Genomic DNA, 25,811 nt, shown 5'->3' on the forward strand with positions numbered 1-25,811 from the left:
CTGAGCTGCTGATGACGACTAAAGTGATTATTCTTAGTTTCACCTCCATCATAAAGCCATTACCTCACTGACCAGTTCTCCATTTGCTTATTAATGGAACGTTGTAGTTCCCAGTGGAACCGTTCACGCGTTACATAACGGTGTGAAATTACAGCTCGGTGCTTTTATTCTGACGAGATTTCCTGCCCTTATTTTCTTTTTTCTCCTCCTCTGCGGTGAATAAAGCTTCACTTCGCTCCTCACCGAGTCAAGAACTTGTCACATTCTTTCCCCCCTTTCTTGAAATTATGCATCAGTTGCCATGGCGACGGCGCACAAAGCCCATTTTTGCCCTGCGGTTGTACGAGAAAGTCCCAACGGCCGTCTGGAAAAGTGATGTCATCCGTCACGTCGCTGCTGGTGCTTCGAAGCGGGGCTGCGGTCAGACCTGTGACGCTGGGGATTGTGGGTAACACGAGGATGGAGAAGGGGCTGCAAACACAATATCGTACCCCCAAAATGTTCTCGTCCGTCAATTTAATGACTCTGTGTGTCAGAGAGGAATGTGGAGCAGTTTTCACAGACCTCCATCACTTACGGTCACGTTTTGAGAAGAGTGTGTGTGAGTGCAGAAAACACACGCTCAGATGTTCGAGTTTAAACTCACACACATAAGTCTGGGTTGTGTGTGAAGAGAATAATTATCCTGATAAATAATTCAAGTGTTAGTTTTAATGTACAAAAGTAGATCTGGTCAGTTTAGGCTTCAAACTTCTTCACTCCACTCAGCTGGGGTAAGAATGCGGAACTCTGACACACACCTGATTTAAACTCCACCTTCATGATTCAGACCCACAAAACAGGAAACACGTTCATGTCAAACCTGTCTTTTTACATCTTAAAATCCTGTTTTGCCATCCTGTTTTGTCCTATTATGAAAAACATTCTTTTTTAGGTCTCTACATATACATATTGATCGTCCCTAACCCTACCAACTCTTAGAGTCTGGAAAACAAACACTTCCTGCATCAATAAATATTTTGAATCTTTTGGAATTCATGGCTGGACAACATGACAAGGATCCGTTTGGTCACAGCTCCCATCTAGACGTAACAACCGGAGTGATTGACAGAGTGATTGACGTATCCTGAGCCACATTGATTGATTGATACATCCTCTCCATGGTCATGGATGGAGTTCCTGCTAAGGAAGCAGTGTGTGGCAACGACCTGTGTCAAAGCTACACAGTGAAAGTTCCTCACGAGCTGTTGAAGTCAGTTAGCATTTGGCTAACTAGTTATCTCAGAAAGCAGCAAAAGTCAGAATAAAGAAAATTTAAGAATGAAGATCGATAGATAGTAATAAATAGAGAACAGATAATAGAATAAATGTGTACACAGGTATGTGCAGTTTTTAGCGTCCTAGCTTCATTAGACTGCACAAGTTTAGCTCCCTGGTGTTGTTAGCCAGTGATCTCTCATTGTCCATGATGATTGTCGGGAAACAAAGCTTTAATTATCTCCTGTCTGTAATTATCTGTTGTCTCCACTGATTTCTATTCCATTTGCAAACACTGTGTGTTTTTTTTCCACAAATCCTCCGCAAAGTTTACTGGCTGTTCTCAGTTCGATCAGCCATTGTGTTTGCACAATGAGCCATGAGTCTTTGTCTGGCTGAGTGAGAAAGTAGCTCCATGAATCCTGTAGAAAAATTAACAGTTATATTATGAAAAAACAAGAGTGAAAAACATGACAAAAATAAGGGGAAAATACTTAGTAACAATGTTACTGAAAGTCCTTGACTAGCGCTCAGCACAGCGGACAGAAGCACGCAAGTTCACGTGGCACATGTAAACAAAATGCAATTGAACCTGAGGGGGTGGGGGGACATTAACACGGAGCATTTCGGGGCGGAAGTGATTTTATCGAAAAATTATCAAAGATAATGAGGACCAAAAATTTCAAATACAGTGTAGTTGGACATCTGGCAGCTGAATGACATGAATTTAAAAAAAAGCAGAACATGAGACCTTTAAATAATGCGCAATGTTGTCAGACTTTCAACAGCGCTGAAACCCATTGGTCCACCGGATTGGTGGGCGTGACTCAGAATAATTCAGCCAATTAGATTTGCGGTTTGCAGTCAGTTTTATGTATCTGCTTCAGATTAACATGGACGGCCTGCAGTGACTCTGATAATGTGAATGTTGGTTGTCACTGGATCATTTACTGGGTTCCATCCCGGTGAAATAAATAGAACCACTCACGCATGTTCTGGAACCAATTGAACTTGTCCAATTTCATTAAAATTGGGGTCGGACTATCAAATAGCGCTCAGTTTCATGTGGAAAACAAACACCCAACACTTTTTTTAAAAAATAACAAACTTCTTTATTGTGGGAAATATAGAAACAAACATATGTAGACATGAACAAAACAGCCTCATGGTAAATTCCTTCCTGCTAAATGCTATGCTATAAAAGGAAATGGTTCATCTTTATTGAAGGTCTTTCAATCAGCTGCTTTTATTGATTAGTTTAATCAATAACCCACTGGTGTGACTGGTACGGTGATGGTTGGTGGCGGGCAAGACAAAGCTGCCCGTTGTGGTTACACATTAATTAATTATGTTTTCCTGGCTGTCCTGAAGGTTTCGATTTCTCCAAGGTCCATAAATTTAGTTGAAGGAAGAATCTTAAGTTGAAAATTGCAGTGATTAGAGACTGAACTAACCAGATTGCCAAGAAGGGACTTCTTTGGTCCAAACCTCAGACTAAAGAAAGAAGCTAGTTAGAAGCAGACTCCCAGCTCCAGTTTGGAAAATGTGTCTATAACAGTTTACATTGGTTAAAAAGGGATATAAATAAAGCTTTTTAAATTCAATATGTTGTTAACTGCCACTGCAAGTGCTACTCATCAGGCTGCGCTGTTCGCTGTTAGCCGGTTGCCTGTTTTACCATGAGGCAATGGGAGGAAGAAGAGCACAAGAAGTTCAAGGCGAGCCAAATGCGTCTGCAAAAATGTATTGAACAAATACCTTGTCTCCATATACATATAAATACATTTCTGTTGTGCAAATTACAAGTGAAGACAACTCCGAGTCGCTGGTTTGAACACTGAGACGCAGGTGGCTTTGGTACCAGACATCTGGTGTTGGACATGAATTGGACAGAACAAAACTGGAAGACTAAGCACTAAACTCAATCATAGATTCACAACATTTAACCAGAACAACAAAGTCAACCGGGTTTTATCCTCAGGGTCTGCAGTCGTACTCTGGTGTTCATGTACTCATGAAATAAAAATGTAAAAAATATTTTCACACATTGCACAAACAAAACAACAGACAAAACATTAAAACTGGATTTTTGAAGTTGATTTTTTGGAGGACTGCGTGGCGTCGGTGGATGTAACTTGTTTTGGCGCATTGATTGGGGTGAAGCGTGGGAGCGGTAAGAACCTCCACGCCGACTCCAGGATTCGCTTTGTAAAGAGATAATCCACTGATTAGAACCTGCCAGTGGTTTTGATGTCTTGGCTGCAGCAGTTCTTCTAGACGCTAATCCGCCAGCAGAAGACTGGTTTACTGGTGAGCTGCCAATGAATCGATATACTTTATTAATCTAATCCAGCATTGGTGTCTACTTAATCTGTCTTTATGGTCGTAAAGCACCAGGGGCGTCTCTAAAACATCGGGCGCCTCTCGCCTGTCGGACCGCGTGAGGACATGAAATCAAAAACCTTTTGATAAATAAAATCTCACACGATATGAATACTAGTACTCAGGGAGCCAGCTTCCCTTTATTTCCAGACAAATAAAATATATCTAGCGTGAGTTTGCTAACCCGACAAGCTGCAGAAAGGAGCCACGCCTCCTCGTAGCTTCCTGTTCTACCACTTTAGCCTTGTTGCTCGATAAATAGTCAAGATGCTGCATGTTTATATGCATATTTTTAAGAAATGCTCTCTTACTAAATTCCCTGACGAGTATGTCCTGTACATATTTTTACAGCACCTAAGGTGAGGCAGTTCAGAGGTCGGACAATTTCTAAGGACCCCTTCTGTCGCTGTCCCAGCCTGGGTGACAGCTCCTTTTGCGGGCGTCTTCGACCACGAGTCAGTCAGATCACCATTTGCCTGGGATGGGCGTTCCGCACTCATACCATGAGACATAGTTGGCATGGGAGTGTCCTCCTATCTGGCCGTACTGGACGGGCTCCTGGCGAAGCGCTCGGTAGAAGCCTGGAGATGGAAACACAAAAGGTGAGAAAGAATTCCGAAGTTCCACTGAAGCAGAAACACTTCGGATGCACATGTTAGCAAGCGTTTCTCCATTAGCTCGTTGGCTCATTGGCTTGTCAGGAAGGATACTCTAAAAGCTTCCTCCAGGGATAAATCCAGTTACTTTTGACAAGGAATTCTGATTGGTTTTCTCCAACAGGAGGTCCAGAGAAGAAACCATGTCCAGCACATTTCATGGGTTTTCAAACAGTCTTGAAACTGGATATCTTGCACATGTGCACAGGCTGATCAACACATTCCCCATTACAACAACAGCTGGGAAAATATTTTTCCAACACTTTCCAGGAGCATAAGAAATAACGCGTTTACCGGGTCTGGGCGGGAGCTGGTTGGCTGGGAGCTGCCGGCCCGTTCTTCCATCGAGGAACGAATCGACAAACTGACAGTGATCCTCTCCGAAGCCGGACAGGTCTCCGATGTTGTAGAATTTACCTGCATAGTAGACACAACATGGATGGATCAGGAGGAGGTGAGCTCTGAAGTGAGGCCACAACCCGAACAGAACTCACCGTTGAGAGAGTCACTCAGGTAAATCTTGTACCTAAGCGAGTTGCAGATTTGGACGCCGACAAACTTGCGGTACCAGGTCCTCTTTACGTACTGTTTGCCGTGGCACTCAGAGTAAGAGTCCGTTTTGAAGGGGAACTGAGTCCAGATGGCATCTTTTCCTGCACAAACAAGCAGGCTTGATGACGACGTATTGACAGACCGCAATCACATGGAGGATGATGAGGAGTTGATCTTACCTGAAACGTTCTCGCTCACTCGCGGATCCGCTAAAAGCAGAGAAACGGAACCAGAGTTTAGCAACTAGAAGCAAACAAAATCTGTAATGTGTCAGTTTAAGTCACTAGACTTCCTGTTTCCTCCACAACAACATGGTGCGAGTCACGTGGTCTTTGTACCGGATTCCGTGTTGAAGGACACCGACTCGCTGAGAGGACCCGTTCCCAGCTCGTTCTTCGGTTTCACCTTGAACTCGTAGCTTCCAATGGAAAGAGAAAAGAAGTTGAAGGGAAAGAACAGAACCCAGACCAGTTGAGTTCTGACAGCACACATGAGGGTACTGCTTCAGAGGAGTCATTATCAGTGCCGGATGTCGATTGGAGCCCTTTGACCATGTGGTAACTGCATATTTCCTCTGGTAAAAGATCTGAATACTTGCTCAACCGCTGCTTCTTGTTTTGCAGACATGCAACATACTTTTTTGCAATGGGGGAGTTCTGATTTCCAGACCTACGCTGAAGAATCTTCACATCCCGGCACTTAGATCTGAGCTCCAGAACAATGTGATTCAGTCTTACATTCAAGCCAGACTTCATTTTTAACCACTGTCCTTCATGCAGCCTCATTAAACCATCAGCGAGAGCGACGGACAATACTCTGCTTATTTTTAGTCTGTGAACGTCTGGCTGCGGCGGTCGGCTCGAACTCTAATTGCTCGGCTGCCTCGGCATGTTTGGACAGCTGAAGGCAGCGCGACTGGACCTCCGTCTGAGCGGGAGGCAGCCGACGTTATGTCAGACGTGAACACGCAGGAATAATTCAGGAGCTGCAGCAGGAGTCCCATGTGGGGCCCCGAAACGGCCCTTCACAATAAAGCTCCTTTTTATAGACTTTTTGATGTCATTTGTTTTTAAATGTTACCCAGTGAGTTATTCTAGCGTGATACAGGTCAGGAGTTTGTTCACAACGCCTCAGGATATTGGAGCCTTTAAGAGTCTTGGCTAATAAACAGAACTGGCTTGGGATTTGTTCAGAACTTAAATGTTGAGGTCTTGGCACCAACTTAGGTTTGGATTTGATGAGAACGACTTACAGACTAGAGCTCTGCACAGACGTGAGGGTGAACTGAAAGTCAAGCATACCTGCTCTCAGGTTTGAGGTTCTCCACAGCCGTGTGGGTCTGGTTGGTGGTTAGGACTGAAACCTGCTCGCCGTCAGGACCTTTGGCAGTCGAAATAACTTCATACTCTAAGGAGAGAATCAGGAGAAACAACTCAACCACCAAATTCAGCAGAAGGCCTCACAGCTTGTTCTTTCTGTTTGCGCCTCATACCAGTGGTGTCATTGCTGGGTTTTTCCCAGTCCAGGATGACGAAGGATGGGCAACCCTCCACTGTCACCACAGTGATGTTGGAAGGAGGAGTTTTGGGTGGAGCTGTCACGTTGGTCTCGCCAGGTTCAGCTTCAGGGAAGTAGTTGAGCGACGAGGTGATGGAGCAAGGCTCGTCCGGCTTCTTGCCAGTTTGGTAGACAACATGAGGCGCTTTGGGTGGATGACGATCGATTAGTCACAAATTGCTTGACAGAAACCAACAGGGTTTAGGTTTTCAGCTTAATTTCTTGTCCACATACCCACATAACGTTTCTTGCCCAAAGCGTCAATTTCTGAGGATGGCTGTGGTTTAAATAGCTCGGAGTCTTCCCAGGTTTCCTGTCGGCTGGCTGAGCAAAGAAACACGAACAGAAAATGTTACGTTTGTTTGACTTTTTTTTTATGCTATTTCTTGGATGTAAAATTCTTGAAAGCTTTTGTGAGTTCCAACAATTTAAAATAATACGGTGTACATTTCCATAAAAGTTCAACTCAGATCAAGGAATGTCCACCTGGGACAACCAGACGCTCATTCCTTCTTAATGTTTCCTGCACTCTATTATTAGTCAAAATCATGGCGTGGCAGCTCACTGTAGCTGCCAAAAATTAGAAGGAAATTAGCTAAAAATGATATTCCTGGTTCCCAAGAAGCATGAAATAGAGGCTCTCCATGGAATGGACCAATGAGTCTCAAATTGTTCTTGTGAGGTAAAACATGAATAAATCAGAGAAGCTTTCATTAGATAACGTTAAACCATTATGATAATGAAATGATAGCTTGTTGTATTAGCTGGAATTAAAGTGGGTATCGTCGTACCAGTCGTTGTAGGTGTAGGTGTTGTGGTCTGTTTCCGCTCCGGTTTGGTTGGTTTGGCAGTTGCCGGTGGTACTTTGGGTTTGAGGATCGGCAACTTCTCCGTCTGCTTAAAGTCCTTCAGCTTGTCTAAAGGAAAATGTAAAAATACATCAATAAAATGAATTGTGCTTTTAGGTGGGAGGGGGGTCCAGATCTTTTCCCACCTGTTTCTCCAGGTTTCCCCACCATGTTTGGCTTCTTGTTGATCGCTATGGACGGACGAGGGAGGGTACCTATAGGCAAGTAAAAACAAGTCAATTTTATCCACCAGCCGCCTTTCCCAGAATGCAGCCTTTCATTATGAATGAAGACATTAGTGACAAAGACATCTCTGAAAGGGGACCCCACATGGGAACCAGTGGAATACTCCTTTAGCCTGTTTCTTAACATAAATATCTGCTTCCAATCAGATTCCATCTAAAGGAATGAATCATCAGTGTTAGCTAGGTGCTACTCTCCTGTAAATTCTGTGTTGGTCCTGAGGTGGAACTCGATATCTATCTCAAAAACGCAAAACGAACCTGACAACGTGGTCAAACCTAACGAATCAACCCAACGATTTCCCCCCAAATCCACCGTAGATTCCGCAGTCTACAAACTGCCTTCAATTACACCCCCTCACTTCAGGAAGGGCCAAAATTCTTTACAATCAAGGAACTGACCAGGTTCCAGAACTAAATGGAGTAAATGCATATCCAAAACACGAGAGATGACGGAGTCCCGAAACATTTTAGCTCCCGACTTTAAACAATACAAACGCATTCCGTTCAATCAGTGCCATGTAAATACGACACGGTGCCAGACAGCCTGTGGCGCTGGTGCGTTGGTGAACATTTGTTGATCCCATGAAATCATTTCATCCTCACAAAACATTTTTGGTTTCCAGGGTAAACGTTCTATTATTCTTGAATATGCGGACATCAATTAGGACTCCACTGTGGGCAGTATGCATAATCTTATTGAAAGACAGTCTTTTTTCTGCAAAGTCGTCATGGAAACTGTAGTTATAGATCATGCAATGCCTGCTGATTGCACTGCCAGTCTAAATGAAATAAATATTCGTATTTATTTCAGCTTTGTGGGTTAAAGTCGCCTGGTGCACACCATGCCGCTGTTGCGTGAGGGCTTTGTAAACATGCCTTCTCTGCAGCAGCGCGTCTGAAGCTTATCACACTTATAACGCAATCAAGCGAGAAGCGAAGGCCGAAGCGCCCCCAGAATTTAAATGAATCCAGACGCGGGCATTGTCATCATCACTGCAGTGAGCAGCAGCTCTGTGAAAGTGAAGTTCTTAGAGAGTAAGGTCACGATCGGGCGAACAACTTTTCCACATGTTTCCCAGAGGCTCTGCTGAAGCCGTCAAGCTGATGGGAGATTCGCCTCTGGACCAATCGCGTAGCTCTGGAGGCGTTAGCACCTCTCAGCTCACAGCGTGAGTCTCTTCTGGTCCAAGCGGGACGGATCCGTGACTTTACCAACCGTGAAACCGCTGCTCAGCGGTGGGATCGAAAAGACCAAACACCTCAGGCGTCCTGTTGAACAGGAGTCGCTCTCTAGCGGTCCACCCTACACTCAGGGAGCATTCCATTGTTTTGCATTTTAATCCCATCATCTGAGAATAATATCTGCTTCTGTTTGCTTCTCAGGACAACCACAAACAAAATGTTAAATCAGAATCTGATCTTTGACCACATTTAAATCTGAAATTCACGACAGACATACAACAAACTGGGCTGATACATGCACAAAGTTGATTCTAATACAAAAAAGTCTTTTTTTTAAAAACGTATTTTCATCATTATAATATCTGAGCTGTTTTGAAGTCATTCTGTCACTTAGTACACTTTAATAATATCAGGAATAACAATCCATGCATCACTAATGTTAATATACTTAGAATACAAACAGATCATCCACATAAATGTGCACAAAAATATGACGATGGCATATTTTTGTGTAACTAGCAGCATTTTAAACGGTTATTAGACTGAAATGATGAAGACAGGTCAGTAAAGGACCCCCACCTCCACACCCCACCACCCATCACCAATACATTGACCCTGCTGCTGTTACTGAACTTACGTAACCAGCCAAATAATCAAACATCTACTTGATTATTTGAAGAAGTCAGTTCAAGAAGTTTTGCTGGAAACCTGCAGAAGCATGAGTTACAACAAAAGATGACATGGAAGGACAGATGGAAGAGAGGATGGATGGATGAAGGCAAGTATTAATGAACAGAACGGATGGAGACACCAACATGAGCCACGGTGGAGGTGGAGATGCTGCAAAAGCAACTGAGGCCGGATGTGAAACAGAAAGTGGCAAGCGAGATCTTTTACCCAGTTGAGGTCTGGACCACAAGGCTGGTTTAGGTGGGGAAATGCCCCGGTGAGGCTGCCGGTTGACTGTTGGGAGAAAAACGAGTGTTACGGAGGGAAAGGAGGATGAAGTTTGTGAAAAATGAACCCGACACTAGAACAACCACTCAAGTCACGCCGGAGTGTCTCCGAAATGAGCGTTCAGATTCCAAATCAGTCCAATTAGCACGGAATTATAACGGATAAGGAACCCAACCATCTGACTGGGACACGTCTGACATGGTTGTTCCAGTGAGAGGTTAACTTATAAAGGTTTGAAAGGGAAAGAAGAGTCAAACAGTTTGAGTGTTCATGACTGAGATGAGAGGAGAGACATTCAAACATCAATCAGAATCCAGTGACCAACATCGACCCGATCATTAAACCCTCAAATCAGCAGCATCACAAATCTAAGCCTGAGTTAAAACCAGTTGATTCACTTTACTGACCTGTGATCTGTTTATTAAGAACATAAGTCAGGTGTAAGCTTTGTATATTAAAAACAGAGGGAAGCACATTGTCAGAAAGGACAGAGAGTTCATAAAAGACATTTCTTTTGCTGCCTTGACCTAAAAGACCAGAAGCAGTTGCAGGACCGGTCTACAATCCAATCTCATCTTTATCTCAGTTGCCAGTCAAGCAAACTTACAGCAGCCTGGAGCAACGGCGTTAGTGATGGACCGTTAAATTTAATGGAACCCCATGAAGAAATGAGATTGATGAGGTCATGATGAGTCTCTCAGGGCTCACAATCTTGGGAAACTACAGTCATATAAATGTTAATGGCGCAACCATGACTGCAAGATTGTGTGCTGCATGCAGACCTGGGTGGTCACGAATGGATGGAGTAGATGTAGATGGTGCAGCTCTAGAATGAGCAGCCATTCCTGTGGACCAAAAGTTAATCCGGAAGGCGAGTGGAAGCTCAAGGGTCACAGTCGACAGCCAGAAAGAGCAAGACTGCCTCTAACTGCAGGAGAGAGGAAGCGTTTCATGAGGTCACTGTTACCCCAGTTAGACTTGGCTCTCTCATTGGCCAGAGCCGATTTCAGCAGCGATGATCCTTCTGGCGATTTGCCGAAAGCTGTGTGGGAAAGAGATGCTTTAAGGCTAGACATTTATTTTGGTTTAGACGGTCCACAATCTGTTGGAAGAAAAACAATCCAAGTTGGAAGAAGGTGCTTACCAAATCCAAAATCCTCTGCATTTTGAAAGCTTTACTTAAGCTTCAAATGTTAAAGAACAGCTAACCGATACTAAATAAAATTATTAAAACCAATTTGAATTTCTGCTATGAGCACTAAATTGCGGGTTTTCAACACGTCATTCCTGAACTCTCAGCAAAAGAGCTCGGTTTAACTGTTTGCCGATGACACTCTAATTTAGAATTCTTTTAAAAACCAAACACATTCCGTTCAATGCGTTTGGTTTCAAAAACCAAATTTTCTGAAAATTTGGTAAAAGTCAAATCTTCTGACATTTACCAGAAGATCTGGTAAATGTCAAATTTACCAGATCTTCCGATTTCTAAGATATGCTAACAGTATGATAAAACATTTAAATTAAAAAAAAAAGGAAAAGCAAAATTGGTGGATGGAAATTACCAGCAGGATTATAAGACTTGACGGGTGCTTTAGTGGGCTCCTTATTGGCCTGTCTGTGATGGTACTCGCCACTGGAGGGGAGTTTAAGTAGGGGGGAGGCAGTGGCAATGGCCGAAGGGGCGTTGGTGGGCAGGAGTTGGGGGGCAGCGGGAGGAGGAGTCGCTGGTCGATGGGTGTCGTTTCTAAGAGACTTTCCGTAGTCTGGGGTGAGAGAGCAGAGAGGATCCGAGATCATGGGAACAGGATAGTCTTAGATTTGACTCATTCGTCATCTCCAAAACAGAGATACGAATGCACGTCAGTGAAAAGATAAACTGACCCTGCCCTCTTTCCCAATTACAAAATAAATCCAAAAGATTAGGATTTGATCCCATAATCTCGCACCCCATAGAAACATAGAAAGGTCCTGAAGACATGGTTTTAGAAAAGACAGATGAAATGGGTTTTTGGGGGGATTTTGCAGAACGACTTGTGTTGTCACTCCCTAGTGGGAAGATCCAACAACGTCTGCGTCTGAACTGGATGACATGCAGTCCTGCATGCATGCATGGATAATGGCCTTCAAGTAGCAACCAGAACAAGGACTGAAGGTAGCGACAGATAGAGGAGGAAGCTAACGCTAGCCGCATCACAGGTGCTAAATGCTCAGTATGCACTGGTATTTCCAGACTGGATCCAGATCTGTCGAATAAAACAAACTTTTGAGGAAAGGTAGAAAAGATAGAAACAAGGAAACCAATGGTTTCAGATGCACAAACAAAGCGTCGCTGCAGTCACATGACCTTGGATCAAAAACTAGCCGCGGCTGCGCTCGGGGTTGAACTTACTCTGCGCCTGACCTCGTATGGACTAACTGGACTCAAGGCATGCTAACATGCAGCCAATCGCAACAGCTGCATGTCCCAGACGCCCCGCCCCTTCCCCAGGTGCATCATTGGGCCCAGCCGAAGCAGGTAAAGACAGGCTGCGGATAAAGCTGGATGATTAAGAAGAGAAAAGGACCTTGGTTGTTGTTACCGAGTGACGCATGAGGCCATTGAGGCTCAATCGAGTCGGGCAGAGGCAGCGTTTCCTGCTGGCTCTCGGGCGTGGCTGTGGGAGATAACACGTGTGGTTGAGAGGGAATCAACGTGAAAAGTGGTGAAAAGTGTTTGTTGGTTTTGGAAGCAGCTGTTAGACGTCGGGCTTGACTGATAGATTCCACAAAACAAATTTCATTACAAAAAATACCTAAAATAAGGATGACCTCATTGGTGTGGACTGAACCCACTCCACTATCAGGACACATGATCCGCCAACAATGGGAATTTATAGAACAGCGGGTAAAAGGAAGTAGTTTAAAGTTCATCAAACATCAATCACTCGCTGTCAGTTTGTTAAACATGGCTTCAAACTGCATTTTATACTAATCCTAGTTATTTTGGAGGCTCAGCTAAGGCGATTTTCCAATCAGTCAAGCCCGACTGGGAAGATATGTGGTCCCTGCAGCGCTGAAGGGAATAAAAAAGAAGTGACAGGTGAGTGTTGAGAGCGAGCGTGTGTGTGTGCGTGGGTGTGTGTGCGTGGGTGTGTGTGCGTGGGTGTGCGTGCGCATGATTGTGTGTAGAAAGGAAAAGGAAATAATCACCGAGGGTGCGAGGCGCTCCGGGGAAAGCTGGTTTTCTGAGGAGAGGAGAGAGACGAGTCCGGTTGTGCAGAGCTGTGAAGGAGACATGGAAACATTGCAGGGAATAAAACAAAAAACAGGTGAAAATGAGGGATTTAAACCAGTGCTGAAGGCCGTAAAACACCGACTTCCCCACAGGTAGCACCAGGTGATGGAGTCAGAGTGAATCGAAACCAGATGGTGTGAACTGGCGGATGTTGTGAAACCGCTCAAGCATTCGGTCTTTGAACATTGAACAATTTAAATAGTGAAACTATCGGTCGTTAAGCAGCTCGGTCTGCATCACAATCATTGATAATCCTAATGTGATTGATCAGCAACAGAGCGTTCCAGCAGCGCTACCCATCCTCATTAACCAGCCTGAACATGCATGACGTCTGTCAGAGGTTCTTTTCCCTAATTTTATTATCATCACCTCCAAACCAGATGGATTACAGCTGGATTACAGTCAAAGCGTCCAGCCTGTTCTTACCTATACAGCTATTAAACGACAAACACTGTCTAGACAAGTTTGGTAACACTGTAAGGGAATGGGAGAAGTCTTACCAGGTCGAGGCGGGAAAAGAGCGTGTGGACCAAGAGGTTTCTGAAGCAGAAGGAAATGGGTTTTAGTCTCACATGATGTCAAGTAAAGTTAAGGTAAAGTCTTCAAAATGAGTAAATCAACGCAGAAATGTGGCTCCTATTATTTTATGTTGGATTTATACTGAAACACACAAACATATCCGCTAATTGTCTGCTAATATTGGCAGCTGCAGGCCTCCATATCCACTTTATGGCGTGAGAAAACCACGTGAGCGCCTTTAAACACGTCCGAGGTGATGGATGTGATGTGAAACAGGAACGGCCCGACCTTTGACCGCTTTTAAGGCCGAACACATCGAACCATCTGTCTTCTAGGAGATCTGCGTTGCAATACATGCATGACTCAGACTACATACATGTGCTGAGAATGTGTAACACGCATCACAGGGGGCCCATGGGAAGCCGCACATGACAGAGACATATGAGATCATTACTGCGAGGGGTTGGACCAGCCTGTGTGGGTCTGGACCAAAACTTCTAGTACACAAGTATTTAATTTTAGAATTTAGATGTGGAACACTGAACTAAATCATTACAACTTCTAATTAAGAAAAGCTTGTCATAAACAATAAAGTGTTTTGTCTGAAATGATTCACATGTGTGCAGTGCACCAGGTTACATACCAACGGCTTTGCGAGAGGATTACGCAGCTTTAGGGGCTTCTGCACATTCTTATCTGAAATCCAGTAATAAGTGGATGAAAATCAGAGCATGTCCTTGTTAGACCAGATTTTAATCCCAGTTCTTGGTTAAACGTTCTAACAGAAATCCTTACTGCCCATGTTGGTGTTGTGGATGACTGGTTTACTCCATGTGCTGCTGCGCTCGTCTTTGTTGGACCGGACGCCGAATTCGTAGGGCGTGTTGGGCTTCAGGTTGTCGATGACCGTGTCGCTGGTGGGACAAGTCTGATAGTTCCATTTCCTGTTCCTCTCCCTGTAGCGGATGGTGTAGAACCTAAAGAAGAGTGGAGGTATAATTAAAGGTAAAAAAAACTTCTACGTCCATCAGGCATAAAGAAACACAAGAATCACGCCTACACTGTCTAAAAGGGGTTCCTCAGGGTTCTATCCTTGGTCCCTTATGTATATATTACTTTTCCTTTGGAAATTGATTGATTTTAATGATTGAAAACTCATAATAATTGATGATACTGAAATTTACAGTCACAAAAATGGTCGTGATATAACATATTTTCATGTTTTGATTTGTATTAGAACGGTGATAACTGGATTTTTTCCAGCTGAGTGTGAAGTGACCCCAAAGCAAATGTTCAATTTTTCCTGTTGAGTCTGAAAGTCAGAAATAAATCCATTTTTCAAAGTTTCCATCACCATCAGCTTTTATGGTTCGAGTCGTCGCTCTTCTGGCTTACGGCATCCAAAGAACAACAAACAAACGACATCTTCAAGCCAACAAGTCTTCAGCCGAGTGTTTTCTCTCTCGGCGACCTCAGTGTCTCCGTAAAGGTGTTGTTAATTCTGGAGATCCGCCAATCCTGTCTCATGAGATGTCAAATGTGAGCCAGCAGCCAAACAATCTGAAGAAAGCCGTGATATTAAGTTTTAATAAGAGACACGGGGAAGCAGAGGATGCCTGGAGCCAGATTTCTGATGGGTTCTTTAATAAGGAAGGACGATTTGATTGGCAGAAGCAGAAGACAAGAAGGGTTGATGGAAAGAAGGGATTGATTTCGGAGTTAAATAACTCAACATATACGGATGGTTCCAAAACAACAGCAGCAGAGTTTGGAAGATTTAAATCAAACCGTTCATCATTTTTATTGGTCGAGGGCAAGAATGCGTCTTGTGAAACATAAAGAAATGTTCCTCAGCGGCCGTAAATTCAACTGGATAGAGGTATAACTCTTTCATGTTCAGCAGACCAGTGACGCCCTGTCATCCTAAGGATGGAAGTCTTTGCACAAATGGGTTCCCGATGTATCGTCAACATATGTGGAGTAATTGGAGATTCTGGCAATCCTGTTGGGTTGATGGCTGAGCCACCGTATTTCATTTTCAACTCAGATCAGACTCTTTTTCACGGCTGTGGCTTCCTGTTCCGTTTGATTTGTCGTTGCGTAATGCCCGAAGGCCTTGGTCTGTTTCAAACTAACGGGTACAAAATGTCCTCCACACGAAAACCCCCGGCCACATCTGAAAAAACCACCTAATCACAGTAAGGTGGGAGGATTCATTAGCTTCAGGAGCTAAAATAATTTTTTATGCAGCCAACAAAAAGTCAGGTAGAAGATAAATTAAGTAATTATTGCGAGTTTCGACATAAATGTTTCGTCCCCCGGCTCTCACCCATCCTCCAGACACTCGTTCATGATGTTCCCATCATAGGGCGTCTTCAGGTAGTTTCCCCAGGACAGCAGCACCGCCGTGGGGCTGACAGAACCGATCACCAGGTGGAGCGGCTTCTCCAGGTTCACCTTCCCTGTGCACACAGGTGAGAACAAAGTGACGCTCCCTTTCGGCTCGGACCAAGATGAGCCAATCAGGAGGCTGCTGCTGTACCTGTGCAGTGTTTTTTCACGTCGTTGACCGGGATTGGCTGGACAGCCACCAGGTACTTGGGCTCTGCATCTGTAAGAAAATTTGATTACAAGATTAGACCCAATTTGGATAAGAATGTAAAATCCATCTGTTCTACGTCTGTTTTACATATAAATGTTTATTTCACATTTTTCAGCATTTAAACGTTTTGTTCCTGGAAATTCTTCTGCCTTTATTACTTCAAAATGTTGTCACCTGTGTTCGTTTGCCTGCTGGTTGTTTCTTTGCAGGATAACTACCAGACAGACTTCCATGAAACAGATGGAAGGTTCTGGCCGAGTTCTGAAAGAACCAATTATATTTTGGTGCATATCTGGATAATGGGGCAGATCATTAGGAAAAACTCCTGAACCGATTTCCACGAAACTTCGCGAAGGGTTGGGCCGCTAAAAAGACATAATTGTACATGATTGCTTGGACTTGGCGGGGTCTGACTGCCATTTTTGTCTCAGACGGAACCAAAACCTGATGTCGGCGCAGCTTCCTGATGGTTTGGTTCAAAACTTTTCTGCTTCTTCATCTCTCGAGGCCTTTGGGAAGTCGTTCGGCTTGATTTGATTAATCTCAAATCAGACGATGATGGTGTTGTCCAGGACGCATGAATAGATTGGGTTGATCCTAAATCAACGTGAGCAGACGAACAGAGTCTTGGAAAGCAGAAGCTACTGATGCACGTGTCTCAATGGGGCCCCCATTAGCAGGCGTCGTGGCCAATTCAGAGAAATTAGTTTAATCAAGAGCCGGACCGCCGGACCCCACAGCTGGCTGCCGCACAGCTGGATCCATTTCGCCAGAGATAGACTTTAATACTGTTTATTAATCTGATCCCTAATAATTGTTTAAACTGGACAGATGTGGGATGAACTCTCAGCCTCGGCGCCTCCAGTCCAGACAAACAAGTTCCAAGCTTCATATCTCAAACCAAACAGTTTATTAACAAATAAATGGTCGAATAACCTTCATGCAGAGTCTCTTTTTGATTGAGCCAAAGCCACGTGACTCCAGTCGACATTGATTCTGATTAAAACAAGACGCCGCGGTGTCGACTGGTGAAGCTGCTGCTAGAAGTAGCGGGACAGAACGTACCGTATCGTACAGCTGCAGCCGAGTGGAACCGCTCTGCAGGACCGAGAACCATGCCAGGAATGCCACGCGGTGACAATGATGATGACGAAGGCAGTCGAACCCTCCCACCCCCCCAGAGCGGAACACGTGTGAACGATTACACAGGTTGGCTCATAATCGTCAATCCTGCTCTGAATGAAGGAGCTTCTCTGTTGGTCGCCGCTCAGCTACAAGTTCAGTGCTAAATATGTTAGCGTTTAGCACTGAATGCTTAACACACACGTTAAAGATGCTTCAGCGCAGGATATATAAATCAGGCTGACATCCATTAAACTTCCAGGAAACTTAACAGTAATGGATGGAAAATCTCTCAGGATTGGTGGACGTGGCGGCCGAGGCGCTCAGCAGCATTATGGTTAACTCTGCAGGTGTTAACCGGATTAACTGAAGCTAAACAAGGAGATTATGGGAGGAAGGATTGACAGGTTATTGGCTGAAAGGTCAGAGGTCACGCTAGGTTTTTACCACAAAAAAAGGTTTCCGACCGCCAGACGCCCACGTGATAAAAGTGAACGCTGCACGTCACGTGTCTGTTCAACTCAGGTCGCCTTAAAAGACTTTCAGAGGTGTCATTCATTTCGTACGCTTCAAAGCTTCACTGGCAGGTGAAGACATGCCCCTCCCACCCCACTCCCCCAAAACCCCCCGTGACCTCATCAATCACCTGGAATAACCTGGAAAGCCCAGCAAGCCACTGTTTGCCTTCCTTCCTCTGTTTCTGTTCTTGGAAAAATGAATCAGCTGCGTATGTCAGGGAGGTCGGGGGGGTTAAATGCAGCTGACAGCTTTTATTGACTTTGTTTGGCAGCGACTGAGTCGATCGACAATATTAGCGCTAAACACACCCTGAACCCAGGATGAAAAACGAGCCAAGATTAGGAGATAGGACGGCCGTCATGAACCGACACGTTTTCTCTCGTCGCTCAATAATCTCTCCATGACTCGCTGACTGAATCCCGCTGAACTGAATCTTTATTGGCTCATAGTTAATCGGGACGGAGAATTTCTGAACAGTTCCGATCCAAACGGGTTTCGGTCGTCTGATTGTAAAGACATGAAAACGTATCCCTTGCAGAGGAAGCAGATATTTACTGAGAAAACTAAACACCCCACTGTGGTCGACGACCTCGTCCTGGCCGCTGATGAGGTAAACACCCGATAAAGTCGCCATGGCGACGCCTACAGCATTTGATTGGCAGATGACCCGCGATGATAAAAGCGCTGAGAGATGAGCGACAAAAACGTAGAGGTGGATGACATGAGAAGTCTCCCTGCGCAGATCAAACTTCTCCTTAAGCTAAACTGTTTATATCTGTTTGCCATTTATCATCCGGGTTTAATTTACCCACAGAGTGGAAACTAAACAAACCATGGAAGACCGACTGCACTTGAACGCAGCGCGTCACAGAGCCAAGAACCCATGGAAATCCCATAGTTGAATTACTCAAACAGATTCGGTAGATGTTTGGCTTGTTAGCGATCTGTCAACCAAGCTAAAGCCAAGTTTGGACGTATTTAATCAGAGTGAAAACTTCCACTCCGCTCTCATCAGGAATAAAACTCCCTGCAGTTCTTTAGACTTATAGAAAAACAGAAACACAAGAAATCTCCCCTAAATATTTACATTCATGTCGATTTATCAACCACAGCTGACCTAGTGTTTAAAAAGTTGATTTGTTCCGTTGGATTTTGGTGCAGGTTCTAGACTGGATGCCCTTCCTGACATTAGGGGATGCTGGGGGGTTCAATATCCTCCAGGATGGATCTACTGCATGTCCTCCCTCATGAGAAAAGAAATAAAACTCACAGCTGATGGAACGTGAAGACAAATACTGAGCAGACTCAAGTTGTCAGTAAATGGGTAAAGACCCGTCGACCAAACCGTCCACATTAGGGGGGTTTAAATAGAACAAAAGCTGCTCTGTTCATCCTCTTTGGGAAGGAAAGCAGCTCACAGTTGATAGAAGGAGCTGCCATGATTCACCCCCAGAGTGCAAACAGTGAGCCTCCAGAGGAAGCGGCGCTGAAGGACGACTCTCAGCAGGTTTTCTGTTCACGCACACGGCTCCGTGATAACTCGATATGTCGAGACGGGATGAAAACTGTTGGACAAACGTCAGGAGTGGATCGGAGACACCTGCTGCCGCCGCCAGATCCTCGGCTTCTGGAGGATTCTCACATTCTGGTCCCCCCCCCCACCCTCCCCTCCAAGCATTTCTGCAGAAACTCACTGTTTTCCCACGAGTCTCAGGGTTTAGACATGGCGGTTTAGTGGTTGCATACTCTGAAATGTTATCTGCCATCCCAGAAGAAGAGAAAGCCTCAACATATTTCTCAAGTTCCTGCAGAAAATGTTGATAATGTTCATTAATGAGTGTCCAGAAGGTCCGACATCGCCCTAATCTGGGTAGACGTGGACCTGTCGGTCAAAGCTTTCTCATTATAAGGTGAGTAAACACAGAAATGTCCTCCTGAGGATTCCGTAGAGTCTTACCCATCTCCGTCTCGTACGGCTGTCCGTTCTCCGGCAGCTGGATGAACTGCTTGGAGAACATGCTGCTCCCATAACCCAGGATGTAACCTTCCAGCTTCACGTCTGGATTGGGACGCACGAACTTCATCACAATGGTGTCGCCGGTGGCGTTGATTCGGACCTTCATGTTCTGACGCCGCACTAAGACGAAGAAAGCGACACGGAAGAGTCATGAAAATCACTCCAATAGTAATTTTTGACATCAAAATATGATAACACATTCAAGGAAAGAAAAAGCATGAGAGAGAAATGAAGCTGACTTCATTGATGTTACTCTTTATCATTATTATTCCTAATAATTTGATGTTTTGTTGTGTTTTCTGGCGTCGATCATCTAAACTTACAACAAAAATTCAAACATCTAAATTATCTGAAAGTTTTTCAACTTTTGTTTAATCAACTAAAAAAATAGATTTAACATCTTTTGCTCCTGGCTCTCATATCAGGCGTTAAATTGTAGAATTAAGGTCCACAACAATAAGGTTATTTTAAATTAGTGTGTAGTTAGTAAAATAATGGGATACTTCTGCACGTTGTTGTCGTTTCCTGTCAAGTTTTTCTTTCCATGCCAGCGAGTTTCCAGATTTTTCAACTTAAGCTGAGCCGTTCCGGTCGCATTAGAACAAATTTTAGGTAATTGCAAAAGAAACACTTCGACAAACGAGGCCAATCAGCCAGAGGGGGGAAAACTTGAGCCGCAGGATCGTCGACTTGTTGTAACATTCCTCTTCCTGTCGGAGAAACAATAACTTCAGACATTCAGACGCTTGTTTTGGCTCAGAGGCTTCGGGACCACCGTGGCGTTGGATAAAAAAGCTCCTCTGTGCCGCCATCTTTGGTTTCACCCTCATCTCTGTAAACCGGAACTGATCGATGGCTTGATTAGAAGGAGCCAATGCTAATTTAGCCAATGCTCCCGTCGCTGGTTGATCCGACCACCAGACATGAATATCTCTGGCTAGATGCTAATAAAACTCACCACAGATGTTAATGAACAAGTAATTGATCCATCTGATATCAATTATCCTCTAGCACCATCATCAGCTAAATATATGGAAGTCAAATATCAAATATCTGCAGAACGCAACGTCTAAAATTGGCCTCTGCTTTACATGTTAGCATTGCCTTTGTGAGCATGTTAGCATTGCTAGCATTAGCATTTAGCTAAAAGCAGCAGCAGTGTTTGATTTATCAGATGATTCACGCCTCCTTCTTCCCGTTTGTCTCTCCAAACTGTCTGTGGATGTCTACAGAACTGTACATTCTGTTCTGTTGGAAGGACGGCGCTTTGATTTCATTTCCTGCTCCCATAACGCCGAAGATGGATATCTCATTTAGCAACCAAACCCTCCACATTTCTGCTTTTGTTGTCTTTTTTCCTTTACTTTTTACGATTTCCCTCGGAGGTTGTGGAACAACACTTGTGAACACGGCGTCCAAGCAGCAGATGAACCCACGTCATGGTCCACTTTTAAAACTTTAACAAGTACAGAATGTTTCAGTCCCACACGGGTTCCTCAGGAACAATAAAGATTTTTATTTTTCCATGGCTCAGAGGCTGGGATGGTGAGACAGAAACCCACAGCAGTCACAGATCAGAGGAGGCATATGAATTCACCTCATTAAAATATTGATAATTACTATTATGATTGCAAGACGTGGTGAACAATTAATAGATATGATAGCGGTCTGACTTCAAATATCCTGCAGAACTCGCCTGAAGACACAAACGGGTCAATCCCAGACTTCAATGCAGCCTATAAATAAATAATGTCTAGAAAAACAGCCTCTAAAATCACATCAAACTCTAAATTTCCTCATTAAATCCCCCAAAGCATCACAGGAACTCTTCTGTCCTCCTCGCCATGTGGAACAATCCGACTAAGCAAAACCACTTCTACGACACGGCCCAGTTTGGCTGCAGCTAATTTATTCACTTTCACCACCAGACTGAAATCTTCAGGTTCTTAAAGCACTTGGAGATCCTTCATGTGGCTGAAAAAGTTCATCTCTAACTAAGGATCCTATCGATTATGTTTTGTAGTCGACAATATACAGATGATGCCATGCTCTACAGATCACACCAGGATCAGGATCAGACCCTGATCCTGGTTCCTTTAAGGGATAAACTCCGCCTCCTGAGCTGTGTTTGTTTAGCTGATTAACCGCGTGCAGCGCCTCGGGCGGCGCCGTGGACAAACAACCAGCTGTAATCACGCATGAAGGCCTCCTGCTGCAAACAACACAGAAGAACGTTCCTTTATTAGAGGAGCGTTTTCAGGAGAAACACGGGTTCGGATCTGGACTGCATCCTTCTTAACCGGAACGTTTTTTTGGGATCCGTGTGGGAAAAAAGCCTGCAGAGGTCAACGTGCTGGACATGTGTAATCATGCTGCTCATTCTTGGCATCGCCACGCAGCCTGTCGAAGAGTTTCCAAAAGCAGCTGATTAAGTGGAGGGGATAAAACACGACATGAAAGACACCAGGGGCCCCTCCTCCAACAACCTCCTGTTTTACACAGAGGGAAGCCGTCCCTCCTGAAGCCTGGATAACGTCTCACTTTGTTATTTAAGGTGGACGGCGGCGGCGGATGATGCACAGAAGTCTTCATCAGGATCCTGCACTGGATCTTCACTGAAATATTTAAATATGGTGATTGTTCTGCAATCCTGCTGCTCCACATTACACCCACAACACATTCTGACACAACACACAAGACAGAAAATACCACAAGGACTCCAACAAGCACACAAAGGCCCTCTGTAGTGGAGGGTACACAGGGTTTGACTCCACACCAGCAGGGGGAGCTCCCCATGCTCCTCCTGCGGGTTCCTACAGTGGTGAACGCTGGACATTTAATATCCCACAGACAGGAGATAGCAGCTGTTTCTGTTTCTGAGCGATACACAGGAGAGGAAGTCTGGACAGATAACACTGGAAACACTGGCGTCGCACCAGGCCGCTCACCCGGACCAGAACCCAGGTTCATTCCGGACAATTTCACTTTGGAAGCAAAGACTGTTTGGAGTCGGCAAACCCTGAAAGCCAATCTGTGTGGATTTCCCTGAGGGTTCCTGAGGATCCGCCCCTTTATCCGGATTGGCTCCTCCCTGGGAAGGTGCTAATCCTTGCTAGAATGGGATTACGTGCTGGGATGAGGAAGCATATGCTATGTTTTGTACATCGTGTCCTTCAGATCGGTTCTGACTGTAAAAACGTGAGGAGGCCAACAGCTGGCTGTGGGCGTGTCCTTTGGGAACCTGCCTCTCTTTAAAACAGATGAGAAAACAAAACAGCATTGAATTCTGATTATGCATACATTTTTAAATTCTTTTTGTCACATTCGAGCTTCCATATCTGAACAAACCTCAAAACACTGAGAGATGAAGGCAGCCAAAAAAGAAGCTGCTCTGATCCCTCCACACTCTCTCTTTCTCTGTTGTTCTTGGCTTTCTCTCGACCACTGAGACAGTCGTGCGTTCCCCCTTGATACGATCATTTTTCACGATTATGTCAATCAGACGGATAAATTACAGGTTCAACCATGAATCAGCCCCCATCCGGCAGAGCAGCACGTGCCCCGAGGGTTCAACGCACCGCCGGTCGACATCCGACTGAAAGCCAAGCCCACGTCAAAGTGCATCCAACAGCGCGTCGGATTTCAAACAGGAAGGGGTCATGTGAACAAACTGCAAAACATTGCAGCCGAAAGCGACGAGTCAGCAAAAAAAAAAAAAAAAACAGAATCAAACCAACACCTGCAAAGCAAAACCTGCACAGATTGTCACCGGTATGGAAGCTAAAACACGGCAAAACTGATCGACGTGAATAAAAAAATTAAAAAACAAAAAATCAGTTGGCATTTCGTATTTCCGCTGCAGAGAGAATCAAACTGACATTTTTGTTTAATTTCCCTTCGTGCCACTCAACGTGGGATTTAGTCTTAAATTTTAATTCCATCAGGTCAAATATTGTTTTAACATTTTAGCAGGTCGATTCTCTGCAGCCTGAGCACATCTTTCCTTCCCACCGTGCTTCACGTCTAAATGTCAGCTTTTGCTCTACTTTCCCCTCTCACTCACACCCGTCTCCTCTCCTCATGCACTTGCCTCTGGTCCTCTGTGCAGGGATGCCGTTGAGGTGAATCGTTCCCACCAGCAGCAGGACGAGGACCTGGAGGAGGACAGCGATGCTCGCCATGACCCTCAGAGCTTCAGCTTCCGGGCGTGGAGGACGAAGAGGAGGTGCTGGAGGATGAGGAGCGACCAGGAGCTGCACAACTTCACTAAGAGTCTTAGGACTTGTTCAGCCGGTGGACGTCCTCGGTGTGCAGAGGTGGACCACCGGAACGCCAGCATCTATAGCCTCTGCAGGTGGGCATGGTCTGGATGACATCATCAACCCCCTAGAATGTCTTCATATACTGCACCCCTCCCTCCCTCTCTGTCTTCCCTCCCTCTTTTTTCCCTTCTGGAACTCAAACACAAACTTTTTTCTTTTCTTTTTTTCTTCTCTCGGTCTTTTACTCTCTGCCCTCTCTCTCTGTTTTTTTCATCACACACACCTCTTATCCTCCTCCTCATGTTTCCTCACTCCTCCCTTTTTTCTTAACGTGTTGTTTTCCACATGGGCTTCGCTGTTTATAGCGCCTCGTAATTCAGGCGTTCAGACTGCACTCAAAACGGTTTTAATCCACATTAATATGACATGAATTAAAGCAAAACCCATCTGATGTGAACGTTATTCTTCATCATATTTTGTTGGTTGTTCCTAATGGAAGGACTTCTTTTTAAAAAATAAACGACTCATTGTTCTGCTGGAACCCCCCTCACGGCTCCCCTGGGGGTCCTCAGAGAGGGTATTTATTTTCCTATATTTTCCCGTTTTGGTAGCTTTAAATCTTTTTAATCATTTCTTCACAGCTGTTTTATGTCTTTTGCAGTTGTTGTGCATGTTATGTGTTTTGCGGTCCGACTGAGTGCTTCTGCAGACTCTTAGTTGTTGTCTTGCAGCCAAATTATGCAGCAAATTGTCGCTGTTCTGCATCAGCTCTTGCCTTGTGTCTTTAGCTGAATCGTGTTTACCTTGTGTGTCCGTCGCTTTCTAACAGTTCGGTGTATCTCTGTGGTTTTTTTCTGTCTCGTTGTGTTTGATATTTTTTAATGCTTTTGTTTTCTGTCTCCATGTGGAGGTTTTCTATCACTTTCTAGCTATTTGCGCTTCTTTTTGTGATTTTTTTACCTTTTTTGTAGTTGTATCATGCCTCATTGTAGTTTTCACTCACCTTTAGAATCAAGTCATGTCCATTTTCCGTCATATTGAGTTTGTCTTTGTGTTAGTTTCGTCTGTTTTCTGTCACTTCCTGTCTTTTTTGTGCCTGTTTTAAATCATTTGTTCGTCTGCAGTCATCGAGACACATCATGCATGTATTCCTGGAGCGTCTGTGATGATAAAATGTCAAAATGTTCACCTATCAAGAGTTTCTGCAGCCTCTGAATGTTGCATTCATATTTTTTAATCATAAGCACATGCATTTCTTTTTTTTTAAAATCAACCCTTAATTTGCTGCTGCAGCTTCCGTTCAAACTGTTTTGAGTTCACAACAAGATCCAGCTGCAAATCAGACGCCTGCTTGTGTCGAGAATATAAGGTTTGGAACGACAGGAATGAAAAGAATTTCAATTCACCGTATGTCTTGAAAAGACCTCAACAAATTATGGTTAAGTGTGTCTTTCAGTGAGCTGTCCAGTAAAACACACACACACACACACACTAATTACCCAGCAGGAGTGTGTTGGGGTCGTTGAGGTTTGGTCCATGTGCTTCAGAGCGGCCCAGGAGATCCATGATGGGAATAATGAAACACCACAACATCACATCCACACACAGAGACCCCACCCGCATCACAACACATCCGCCCGCTTCACACGTGCATGCTGGGAATAACTGCAGAGCCAAAACCGCTGACATGTTTTCTCCGTGTTGGAGCGAGTTACAGGCTGAATGGAGTAATGATGATGAAGAGGAGGTTGGGGAAAGGGGTGGGGGTGGGGGGAATTCTCCCACTGGCCCTGGACTTCGTGGGCGCCGTTGGTCCAACACGTGCCGTCACATGCGACAGGATGCAGGGAAGGAAAAAGA

The 25,811-nt window shown here is 44.6% G+C and overlaps 1 protein-coding gene across 12 annotated transcripts; it reads right to left on the reverse strand.

Annotated features, from left to right (window-relative positions):
* Positions 1–2,344: 2,344 nt before the first annotated feature.
* On the reverse strand, positions 2,345–23,913 carry abi3bpb (ABI family, member 3 (NESH) binding protein b). Of its 12 annotated transcripts, none has more exons than XM_068309086.1 (22): positions 23,780–23,913; positions 19,630–19,809; positions 15,972–16,040; positions 15,759–15,891; positions 14,225–14,406; positions 14,073–14,125; positions 13,411–13,450; positions 12,826–12,897; positions 12,216–12,290; positions 11,199–11,399; positions 10,604–10,678; positions 9,577–9,642; positions 7,399–7,467; positions 7,196–7,321; positions 6,639–6,728; positions 6,340–6,549; positions 6,149–6,254; positions 5,186–5,265; positions 5,027–5,056; positions 4,790–4,948; positions 4,590–4,712; positions 2,345–4,220 (listed from the first exon to the last, which is right to left on the reverse strand). In XM_068309086.1, exons 1-22 carry the CDS (start codon positions 23,868–23,870, stop codon positions 4,105–4,107), a joined length of 2,346 nt encoding a protein of 781 aa, XP_068165187.1. In that variant the 5' UTR covers positions 23,871–23,913; the 3' UTR covers positions 2,345–4,104. The 12 variants fall into 12 exon arrangements, with proteins under 12 accessions (XP_068165187.1, XP_068165186.1, XP_068165190.1 ...); XM_068309085.1 differs by having other exon boundaries at positions 12,201–12,290; XM_068309089.1 differs by lacking the exon at positions 12,216–12,290.
* Positions 23,914–25,811: the final 1,898 nt, after the last annotated feature.

This window comes from Antennarius striatus, chromosome 24 (assembly GCF_040054535.1).
Source record: "Antennarius striatus isolate MH-2024 chromosome 24, ASM4005453v1, whole genome shotgun sequence".
Classification (NCBI taxonomy): Eukaryota; Metazoa; Chordata; class Actinopteri; order Lophiiformes; family Antennariidae; genus Antennarius; species Antennarius striatus.

What these genes read in the sequence shown, in the direction of transcription:
- abi3bpb (XM_068309085.1), bottom strand. Translation starts at nt 23,870, where the DNA reads ATGGCGAGCATCGCTGTCCTCCTCCAGGTCCTCGTCCTGCTGCTGGTG. An exon ending in CCACAACACCAACATGGGCA is followed by an intron (nt 14,126 to 14,224) that starts GTAAGGATTTCT and finishes ACTGGATTTCAG; the next exon opens with ATAAGAATGTGCAGAAGCCC. An exon ending in TCTTTTCCCGCCTCGACCTG is followed by an intron (nt 12,898 to 13,410) that starts GTAAGACTTCTC and finishes TCTCCTTCACAG; the next exon opens with CTCTGCACAACCGGACTCGT.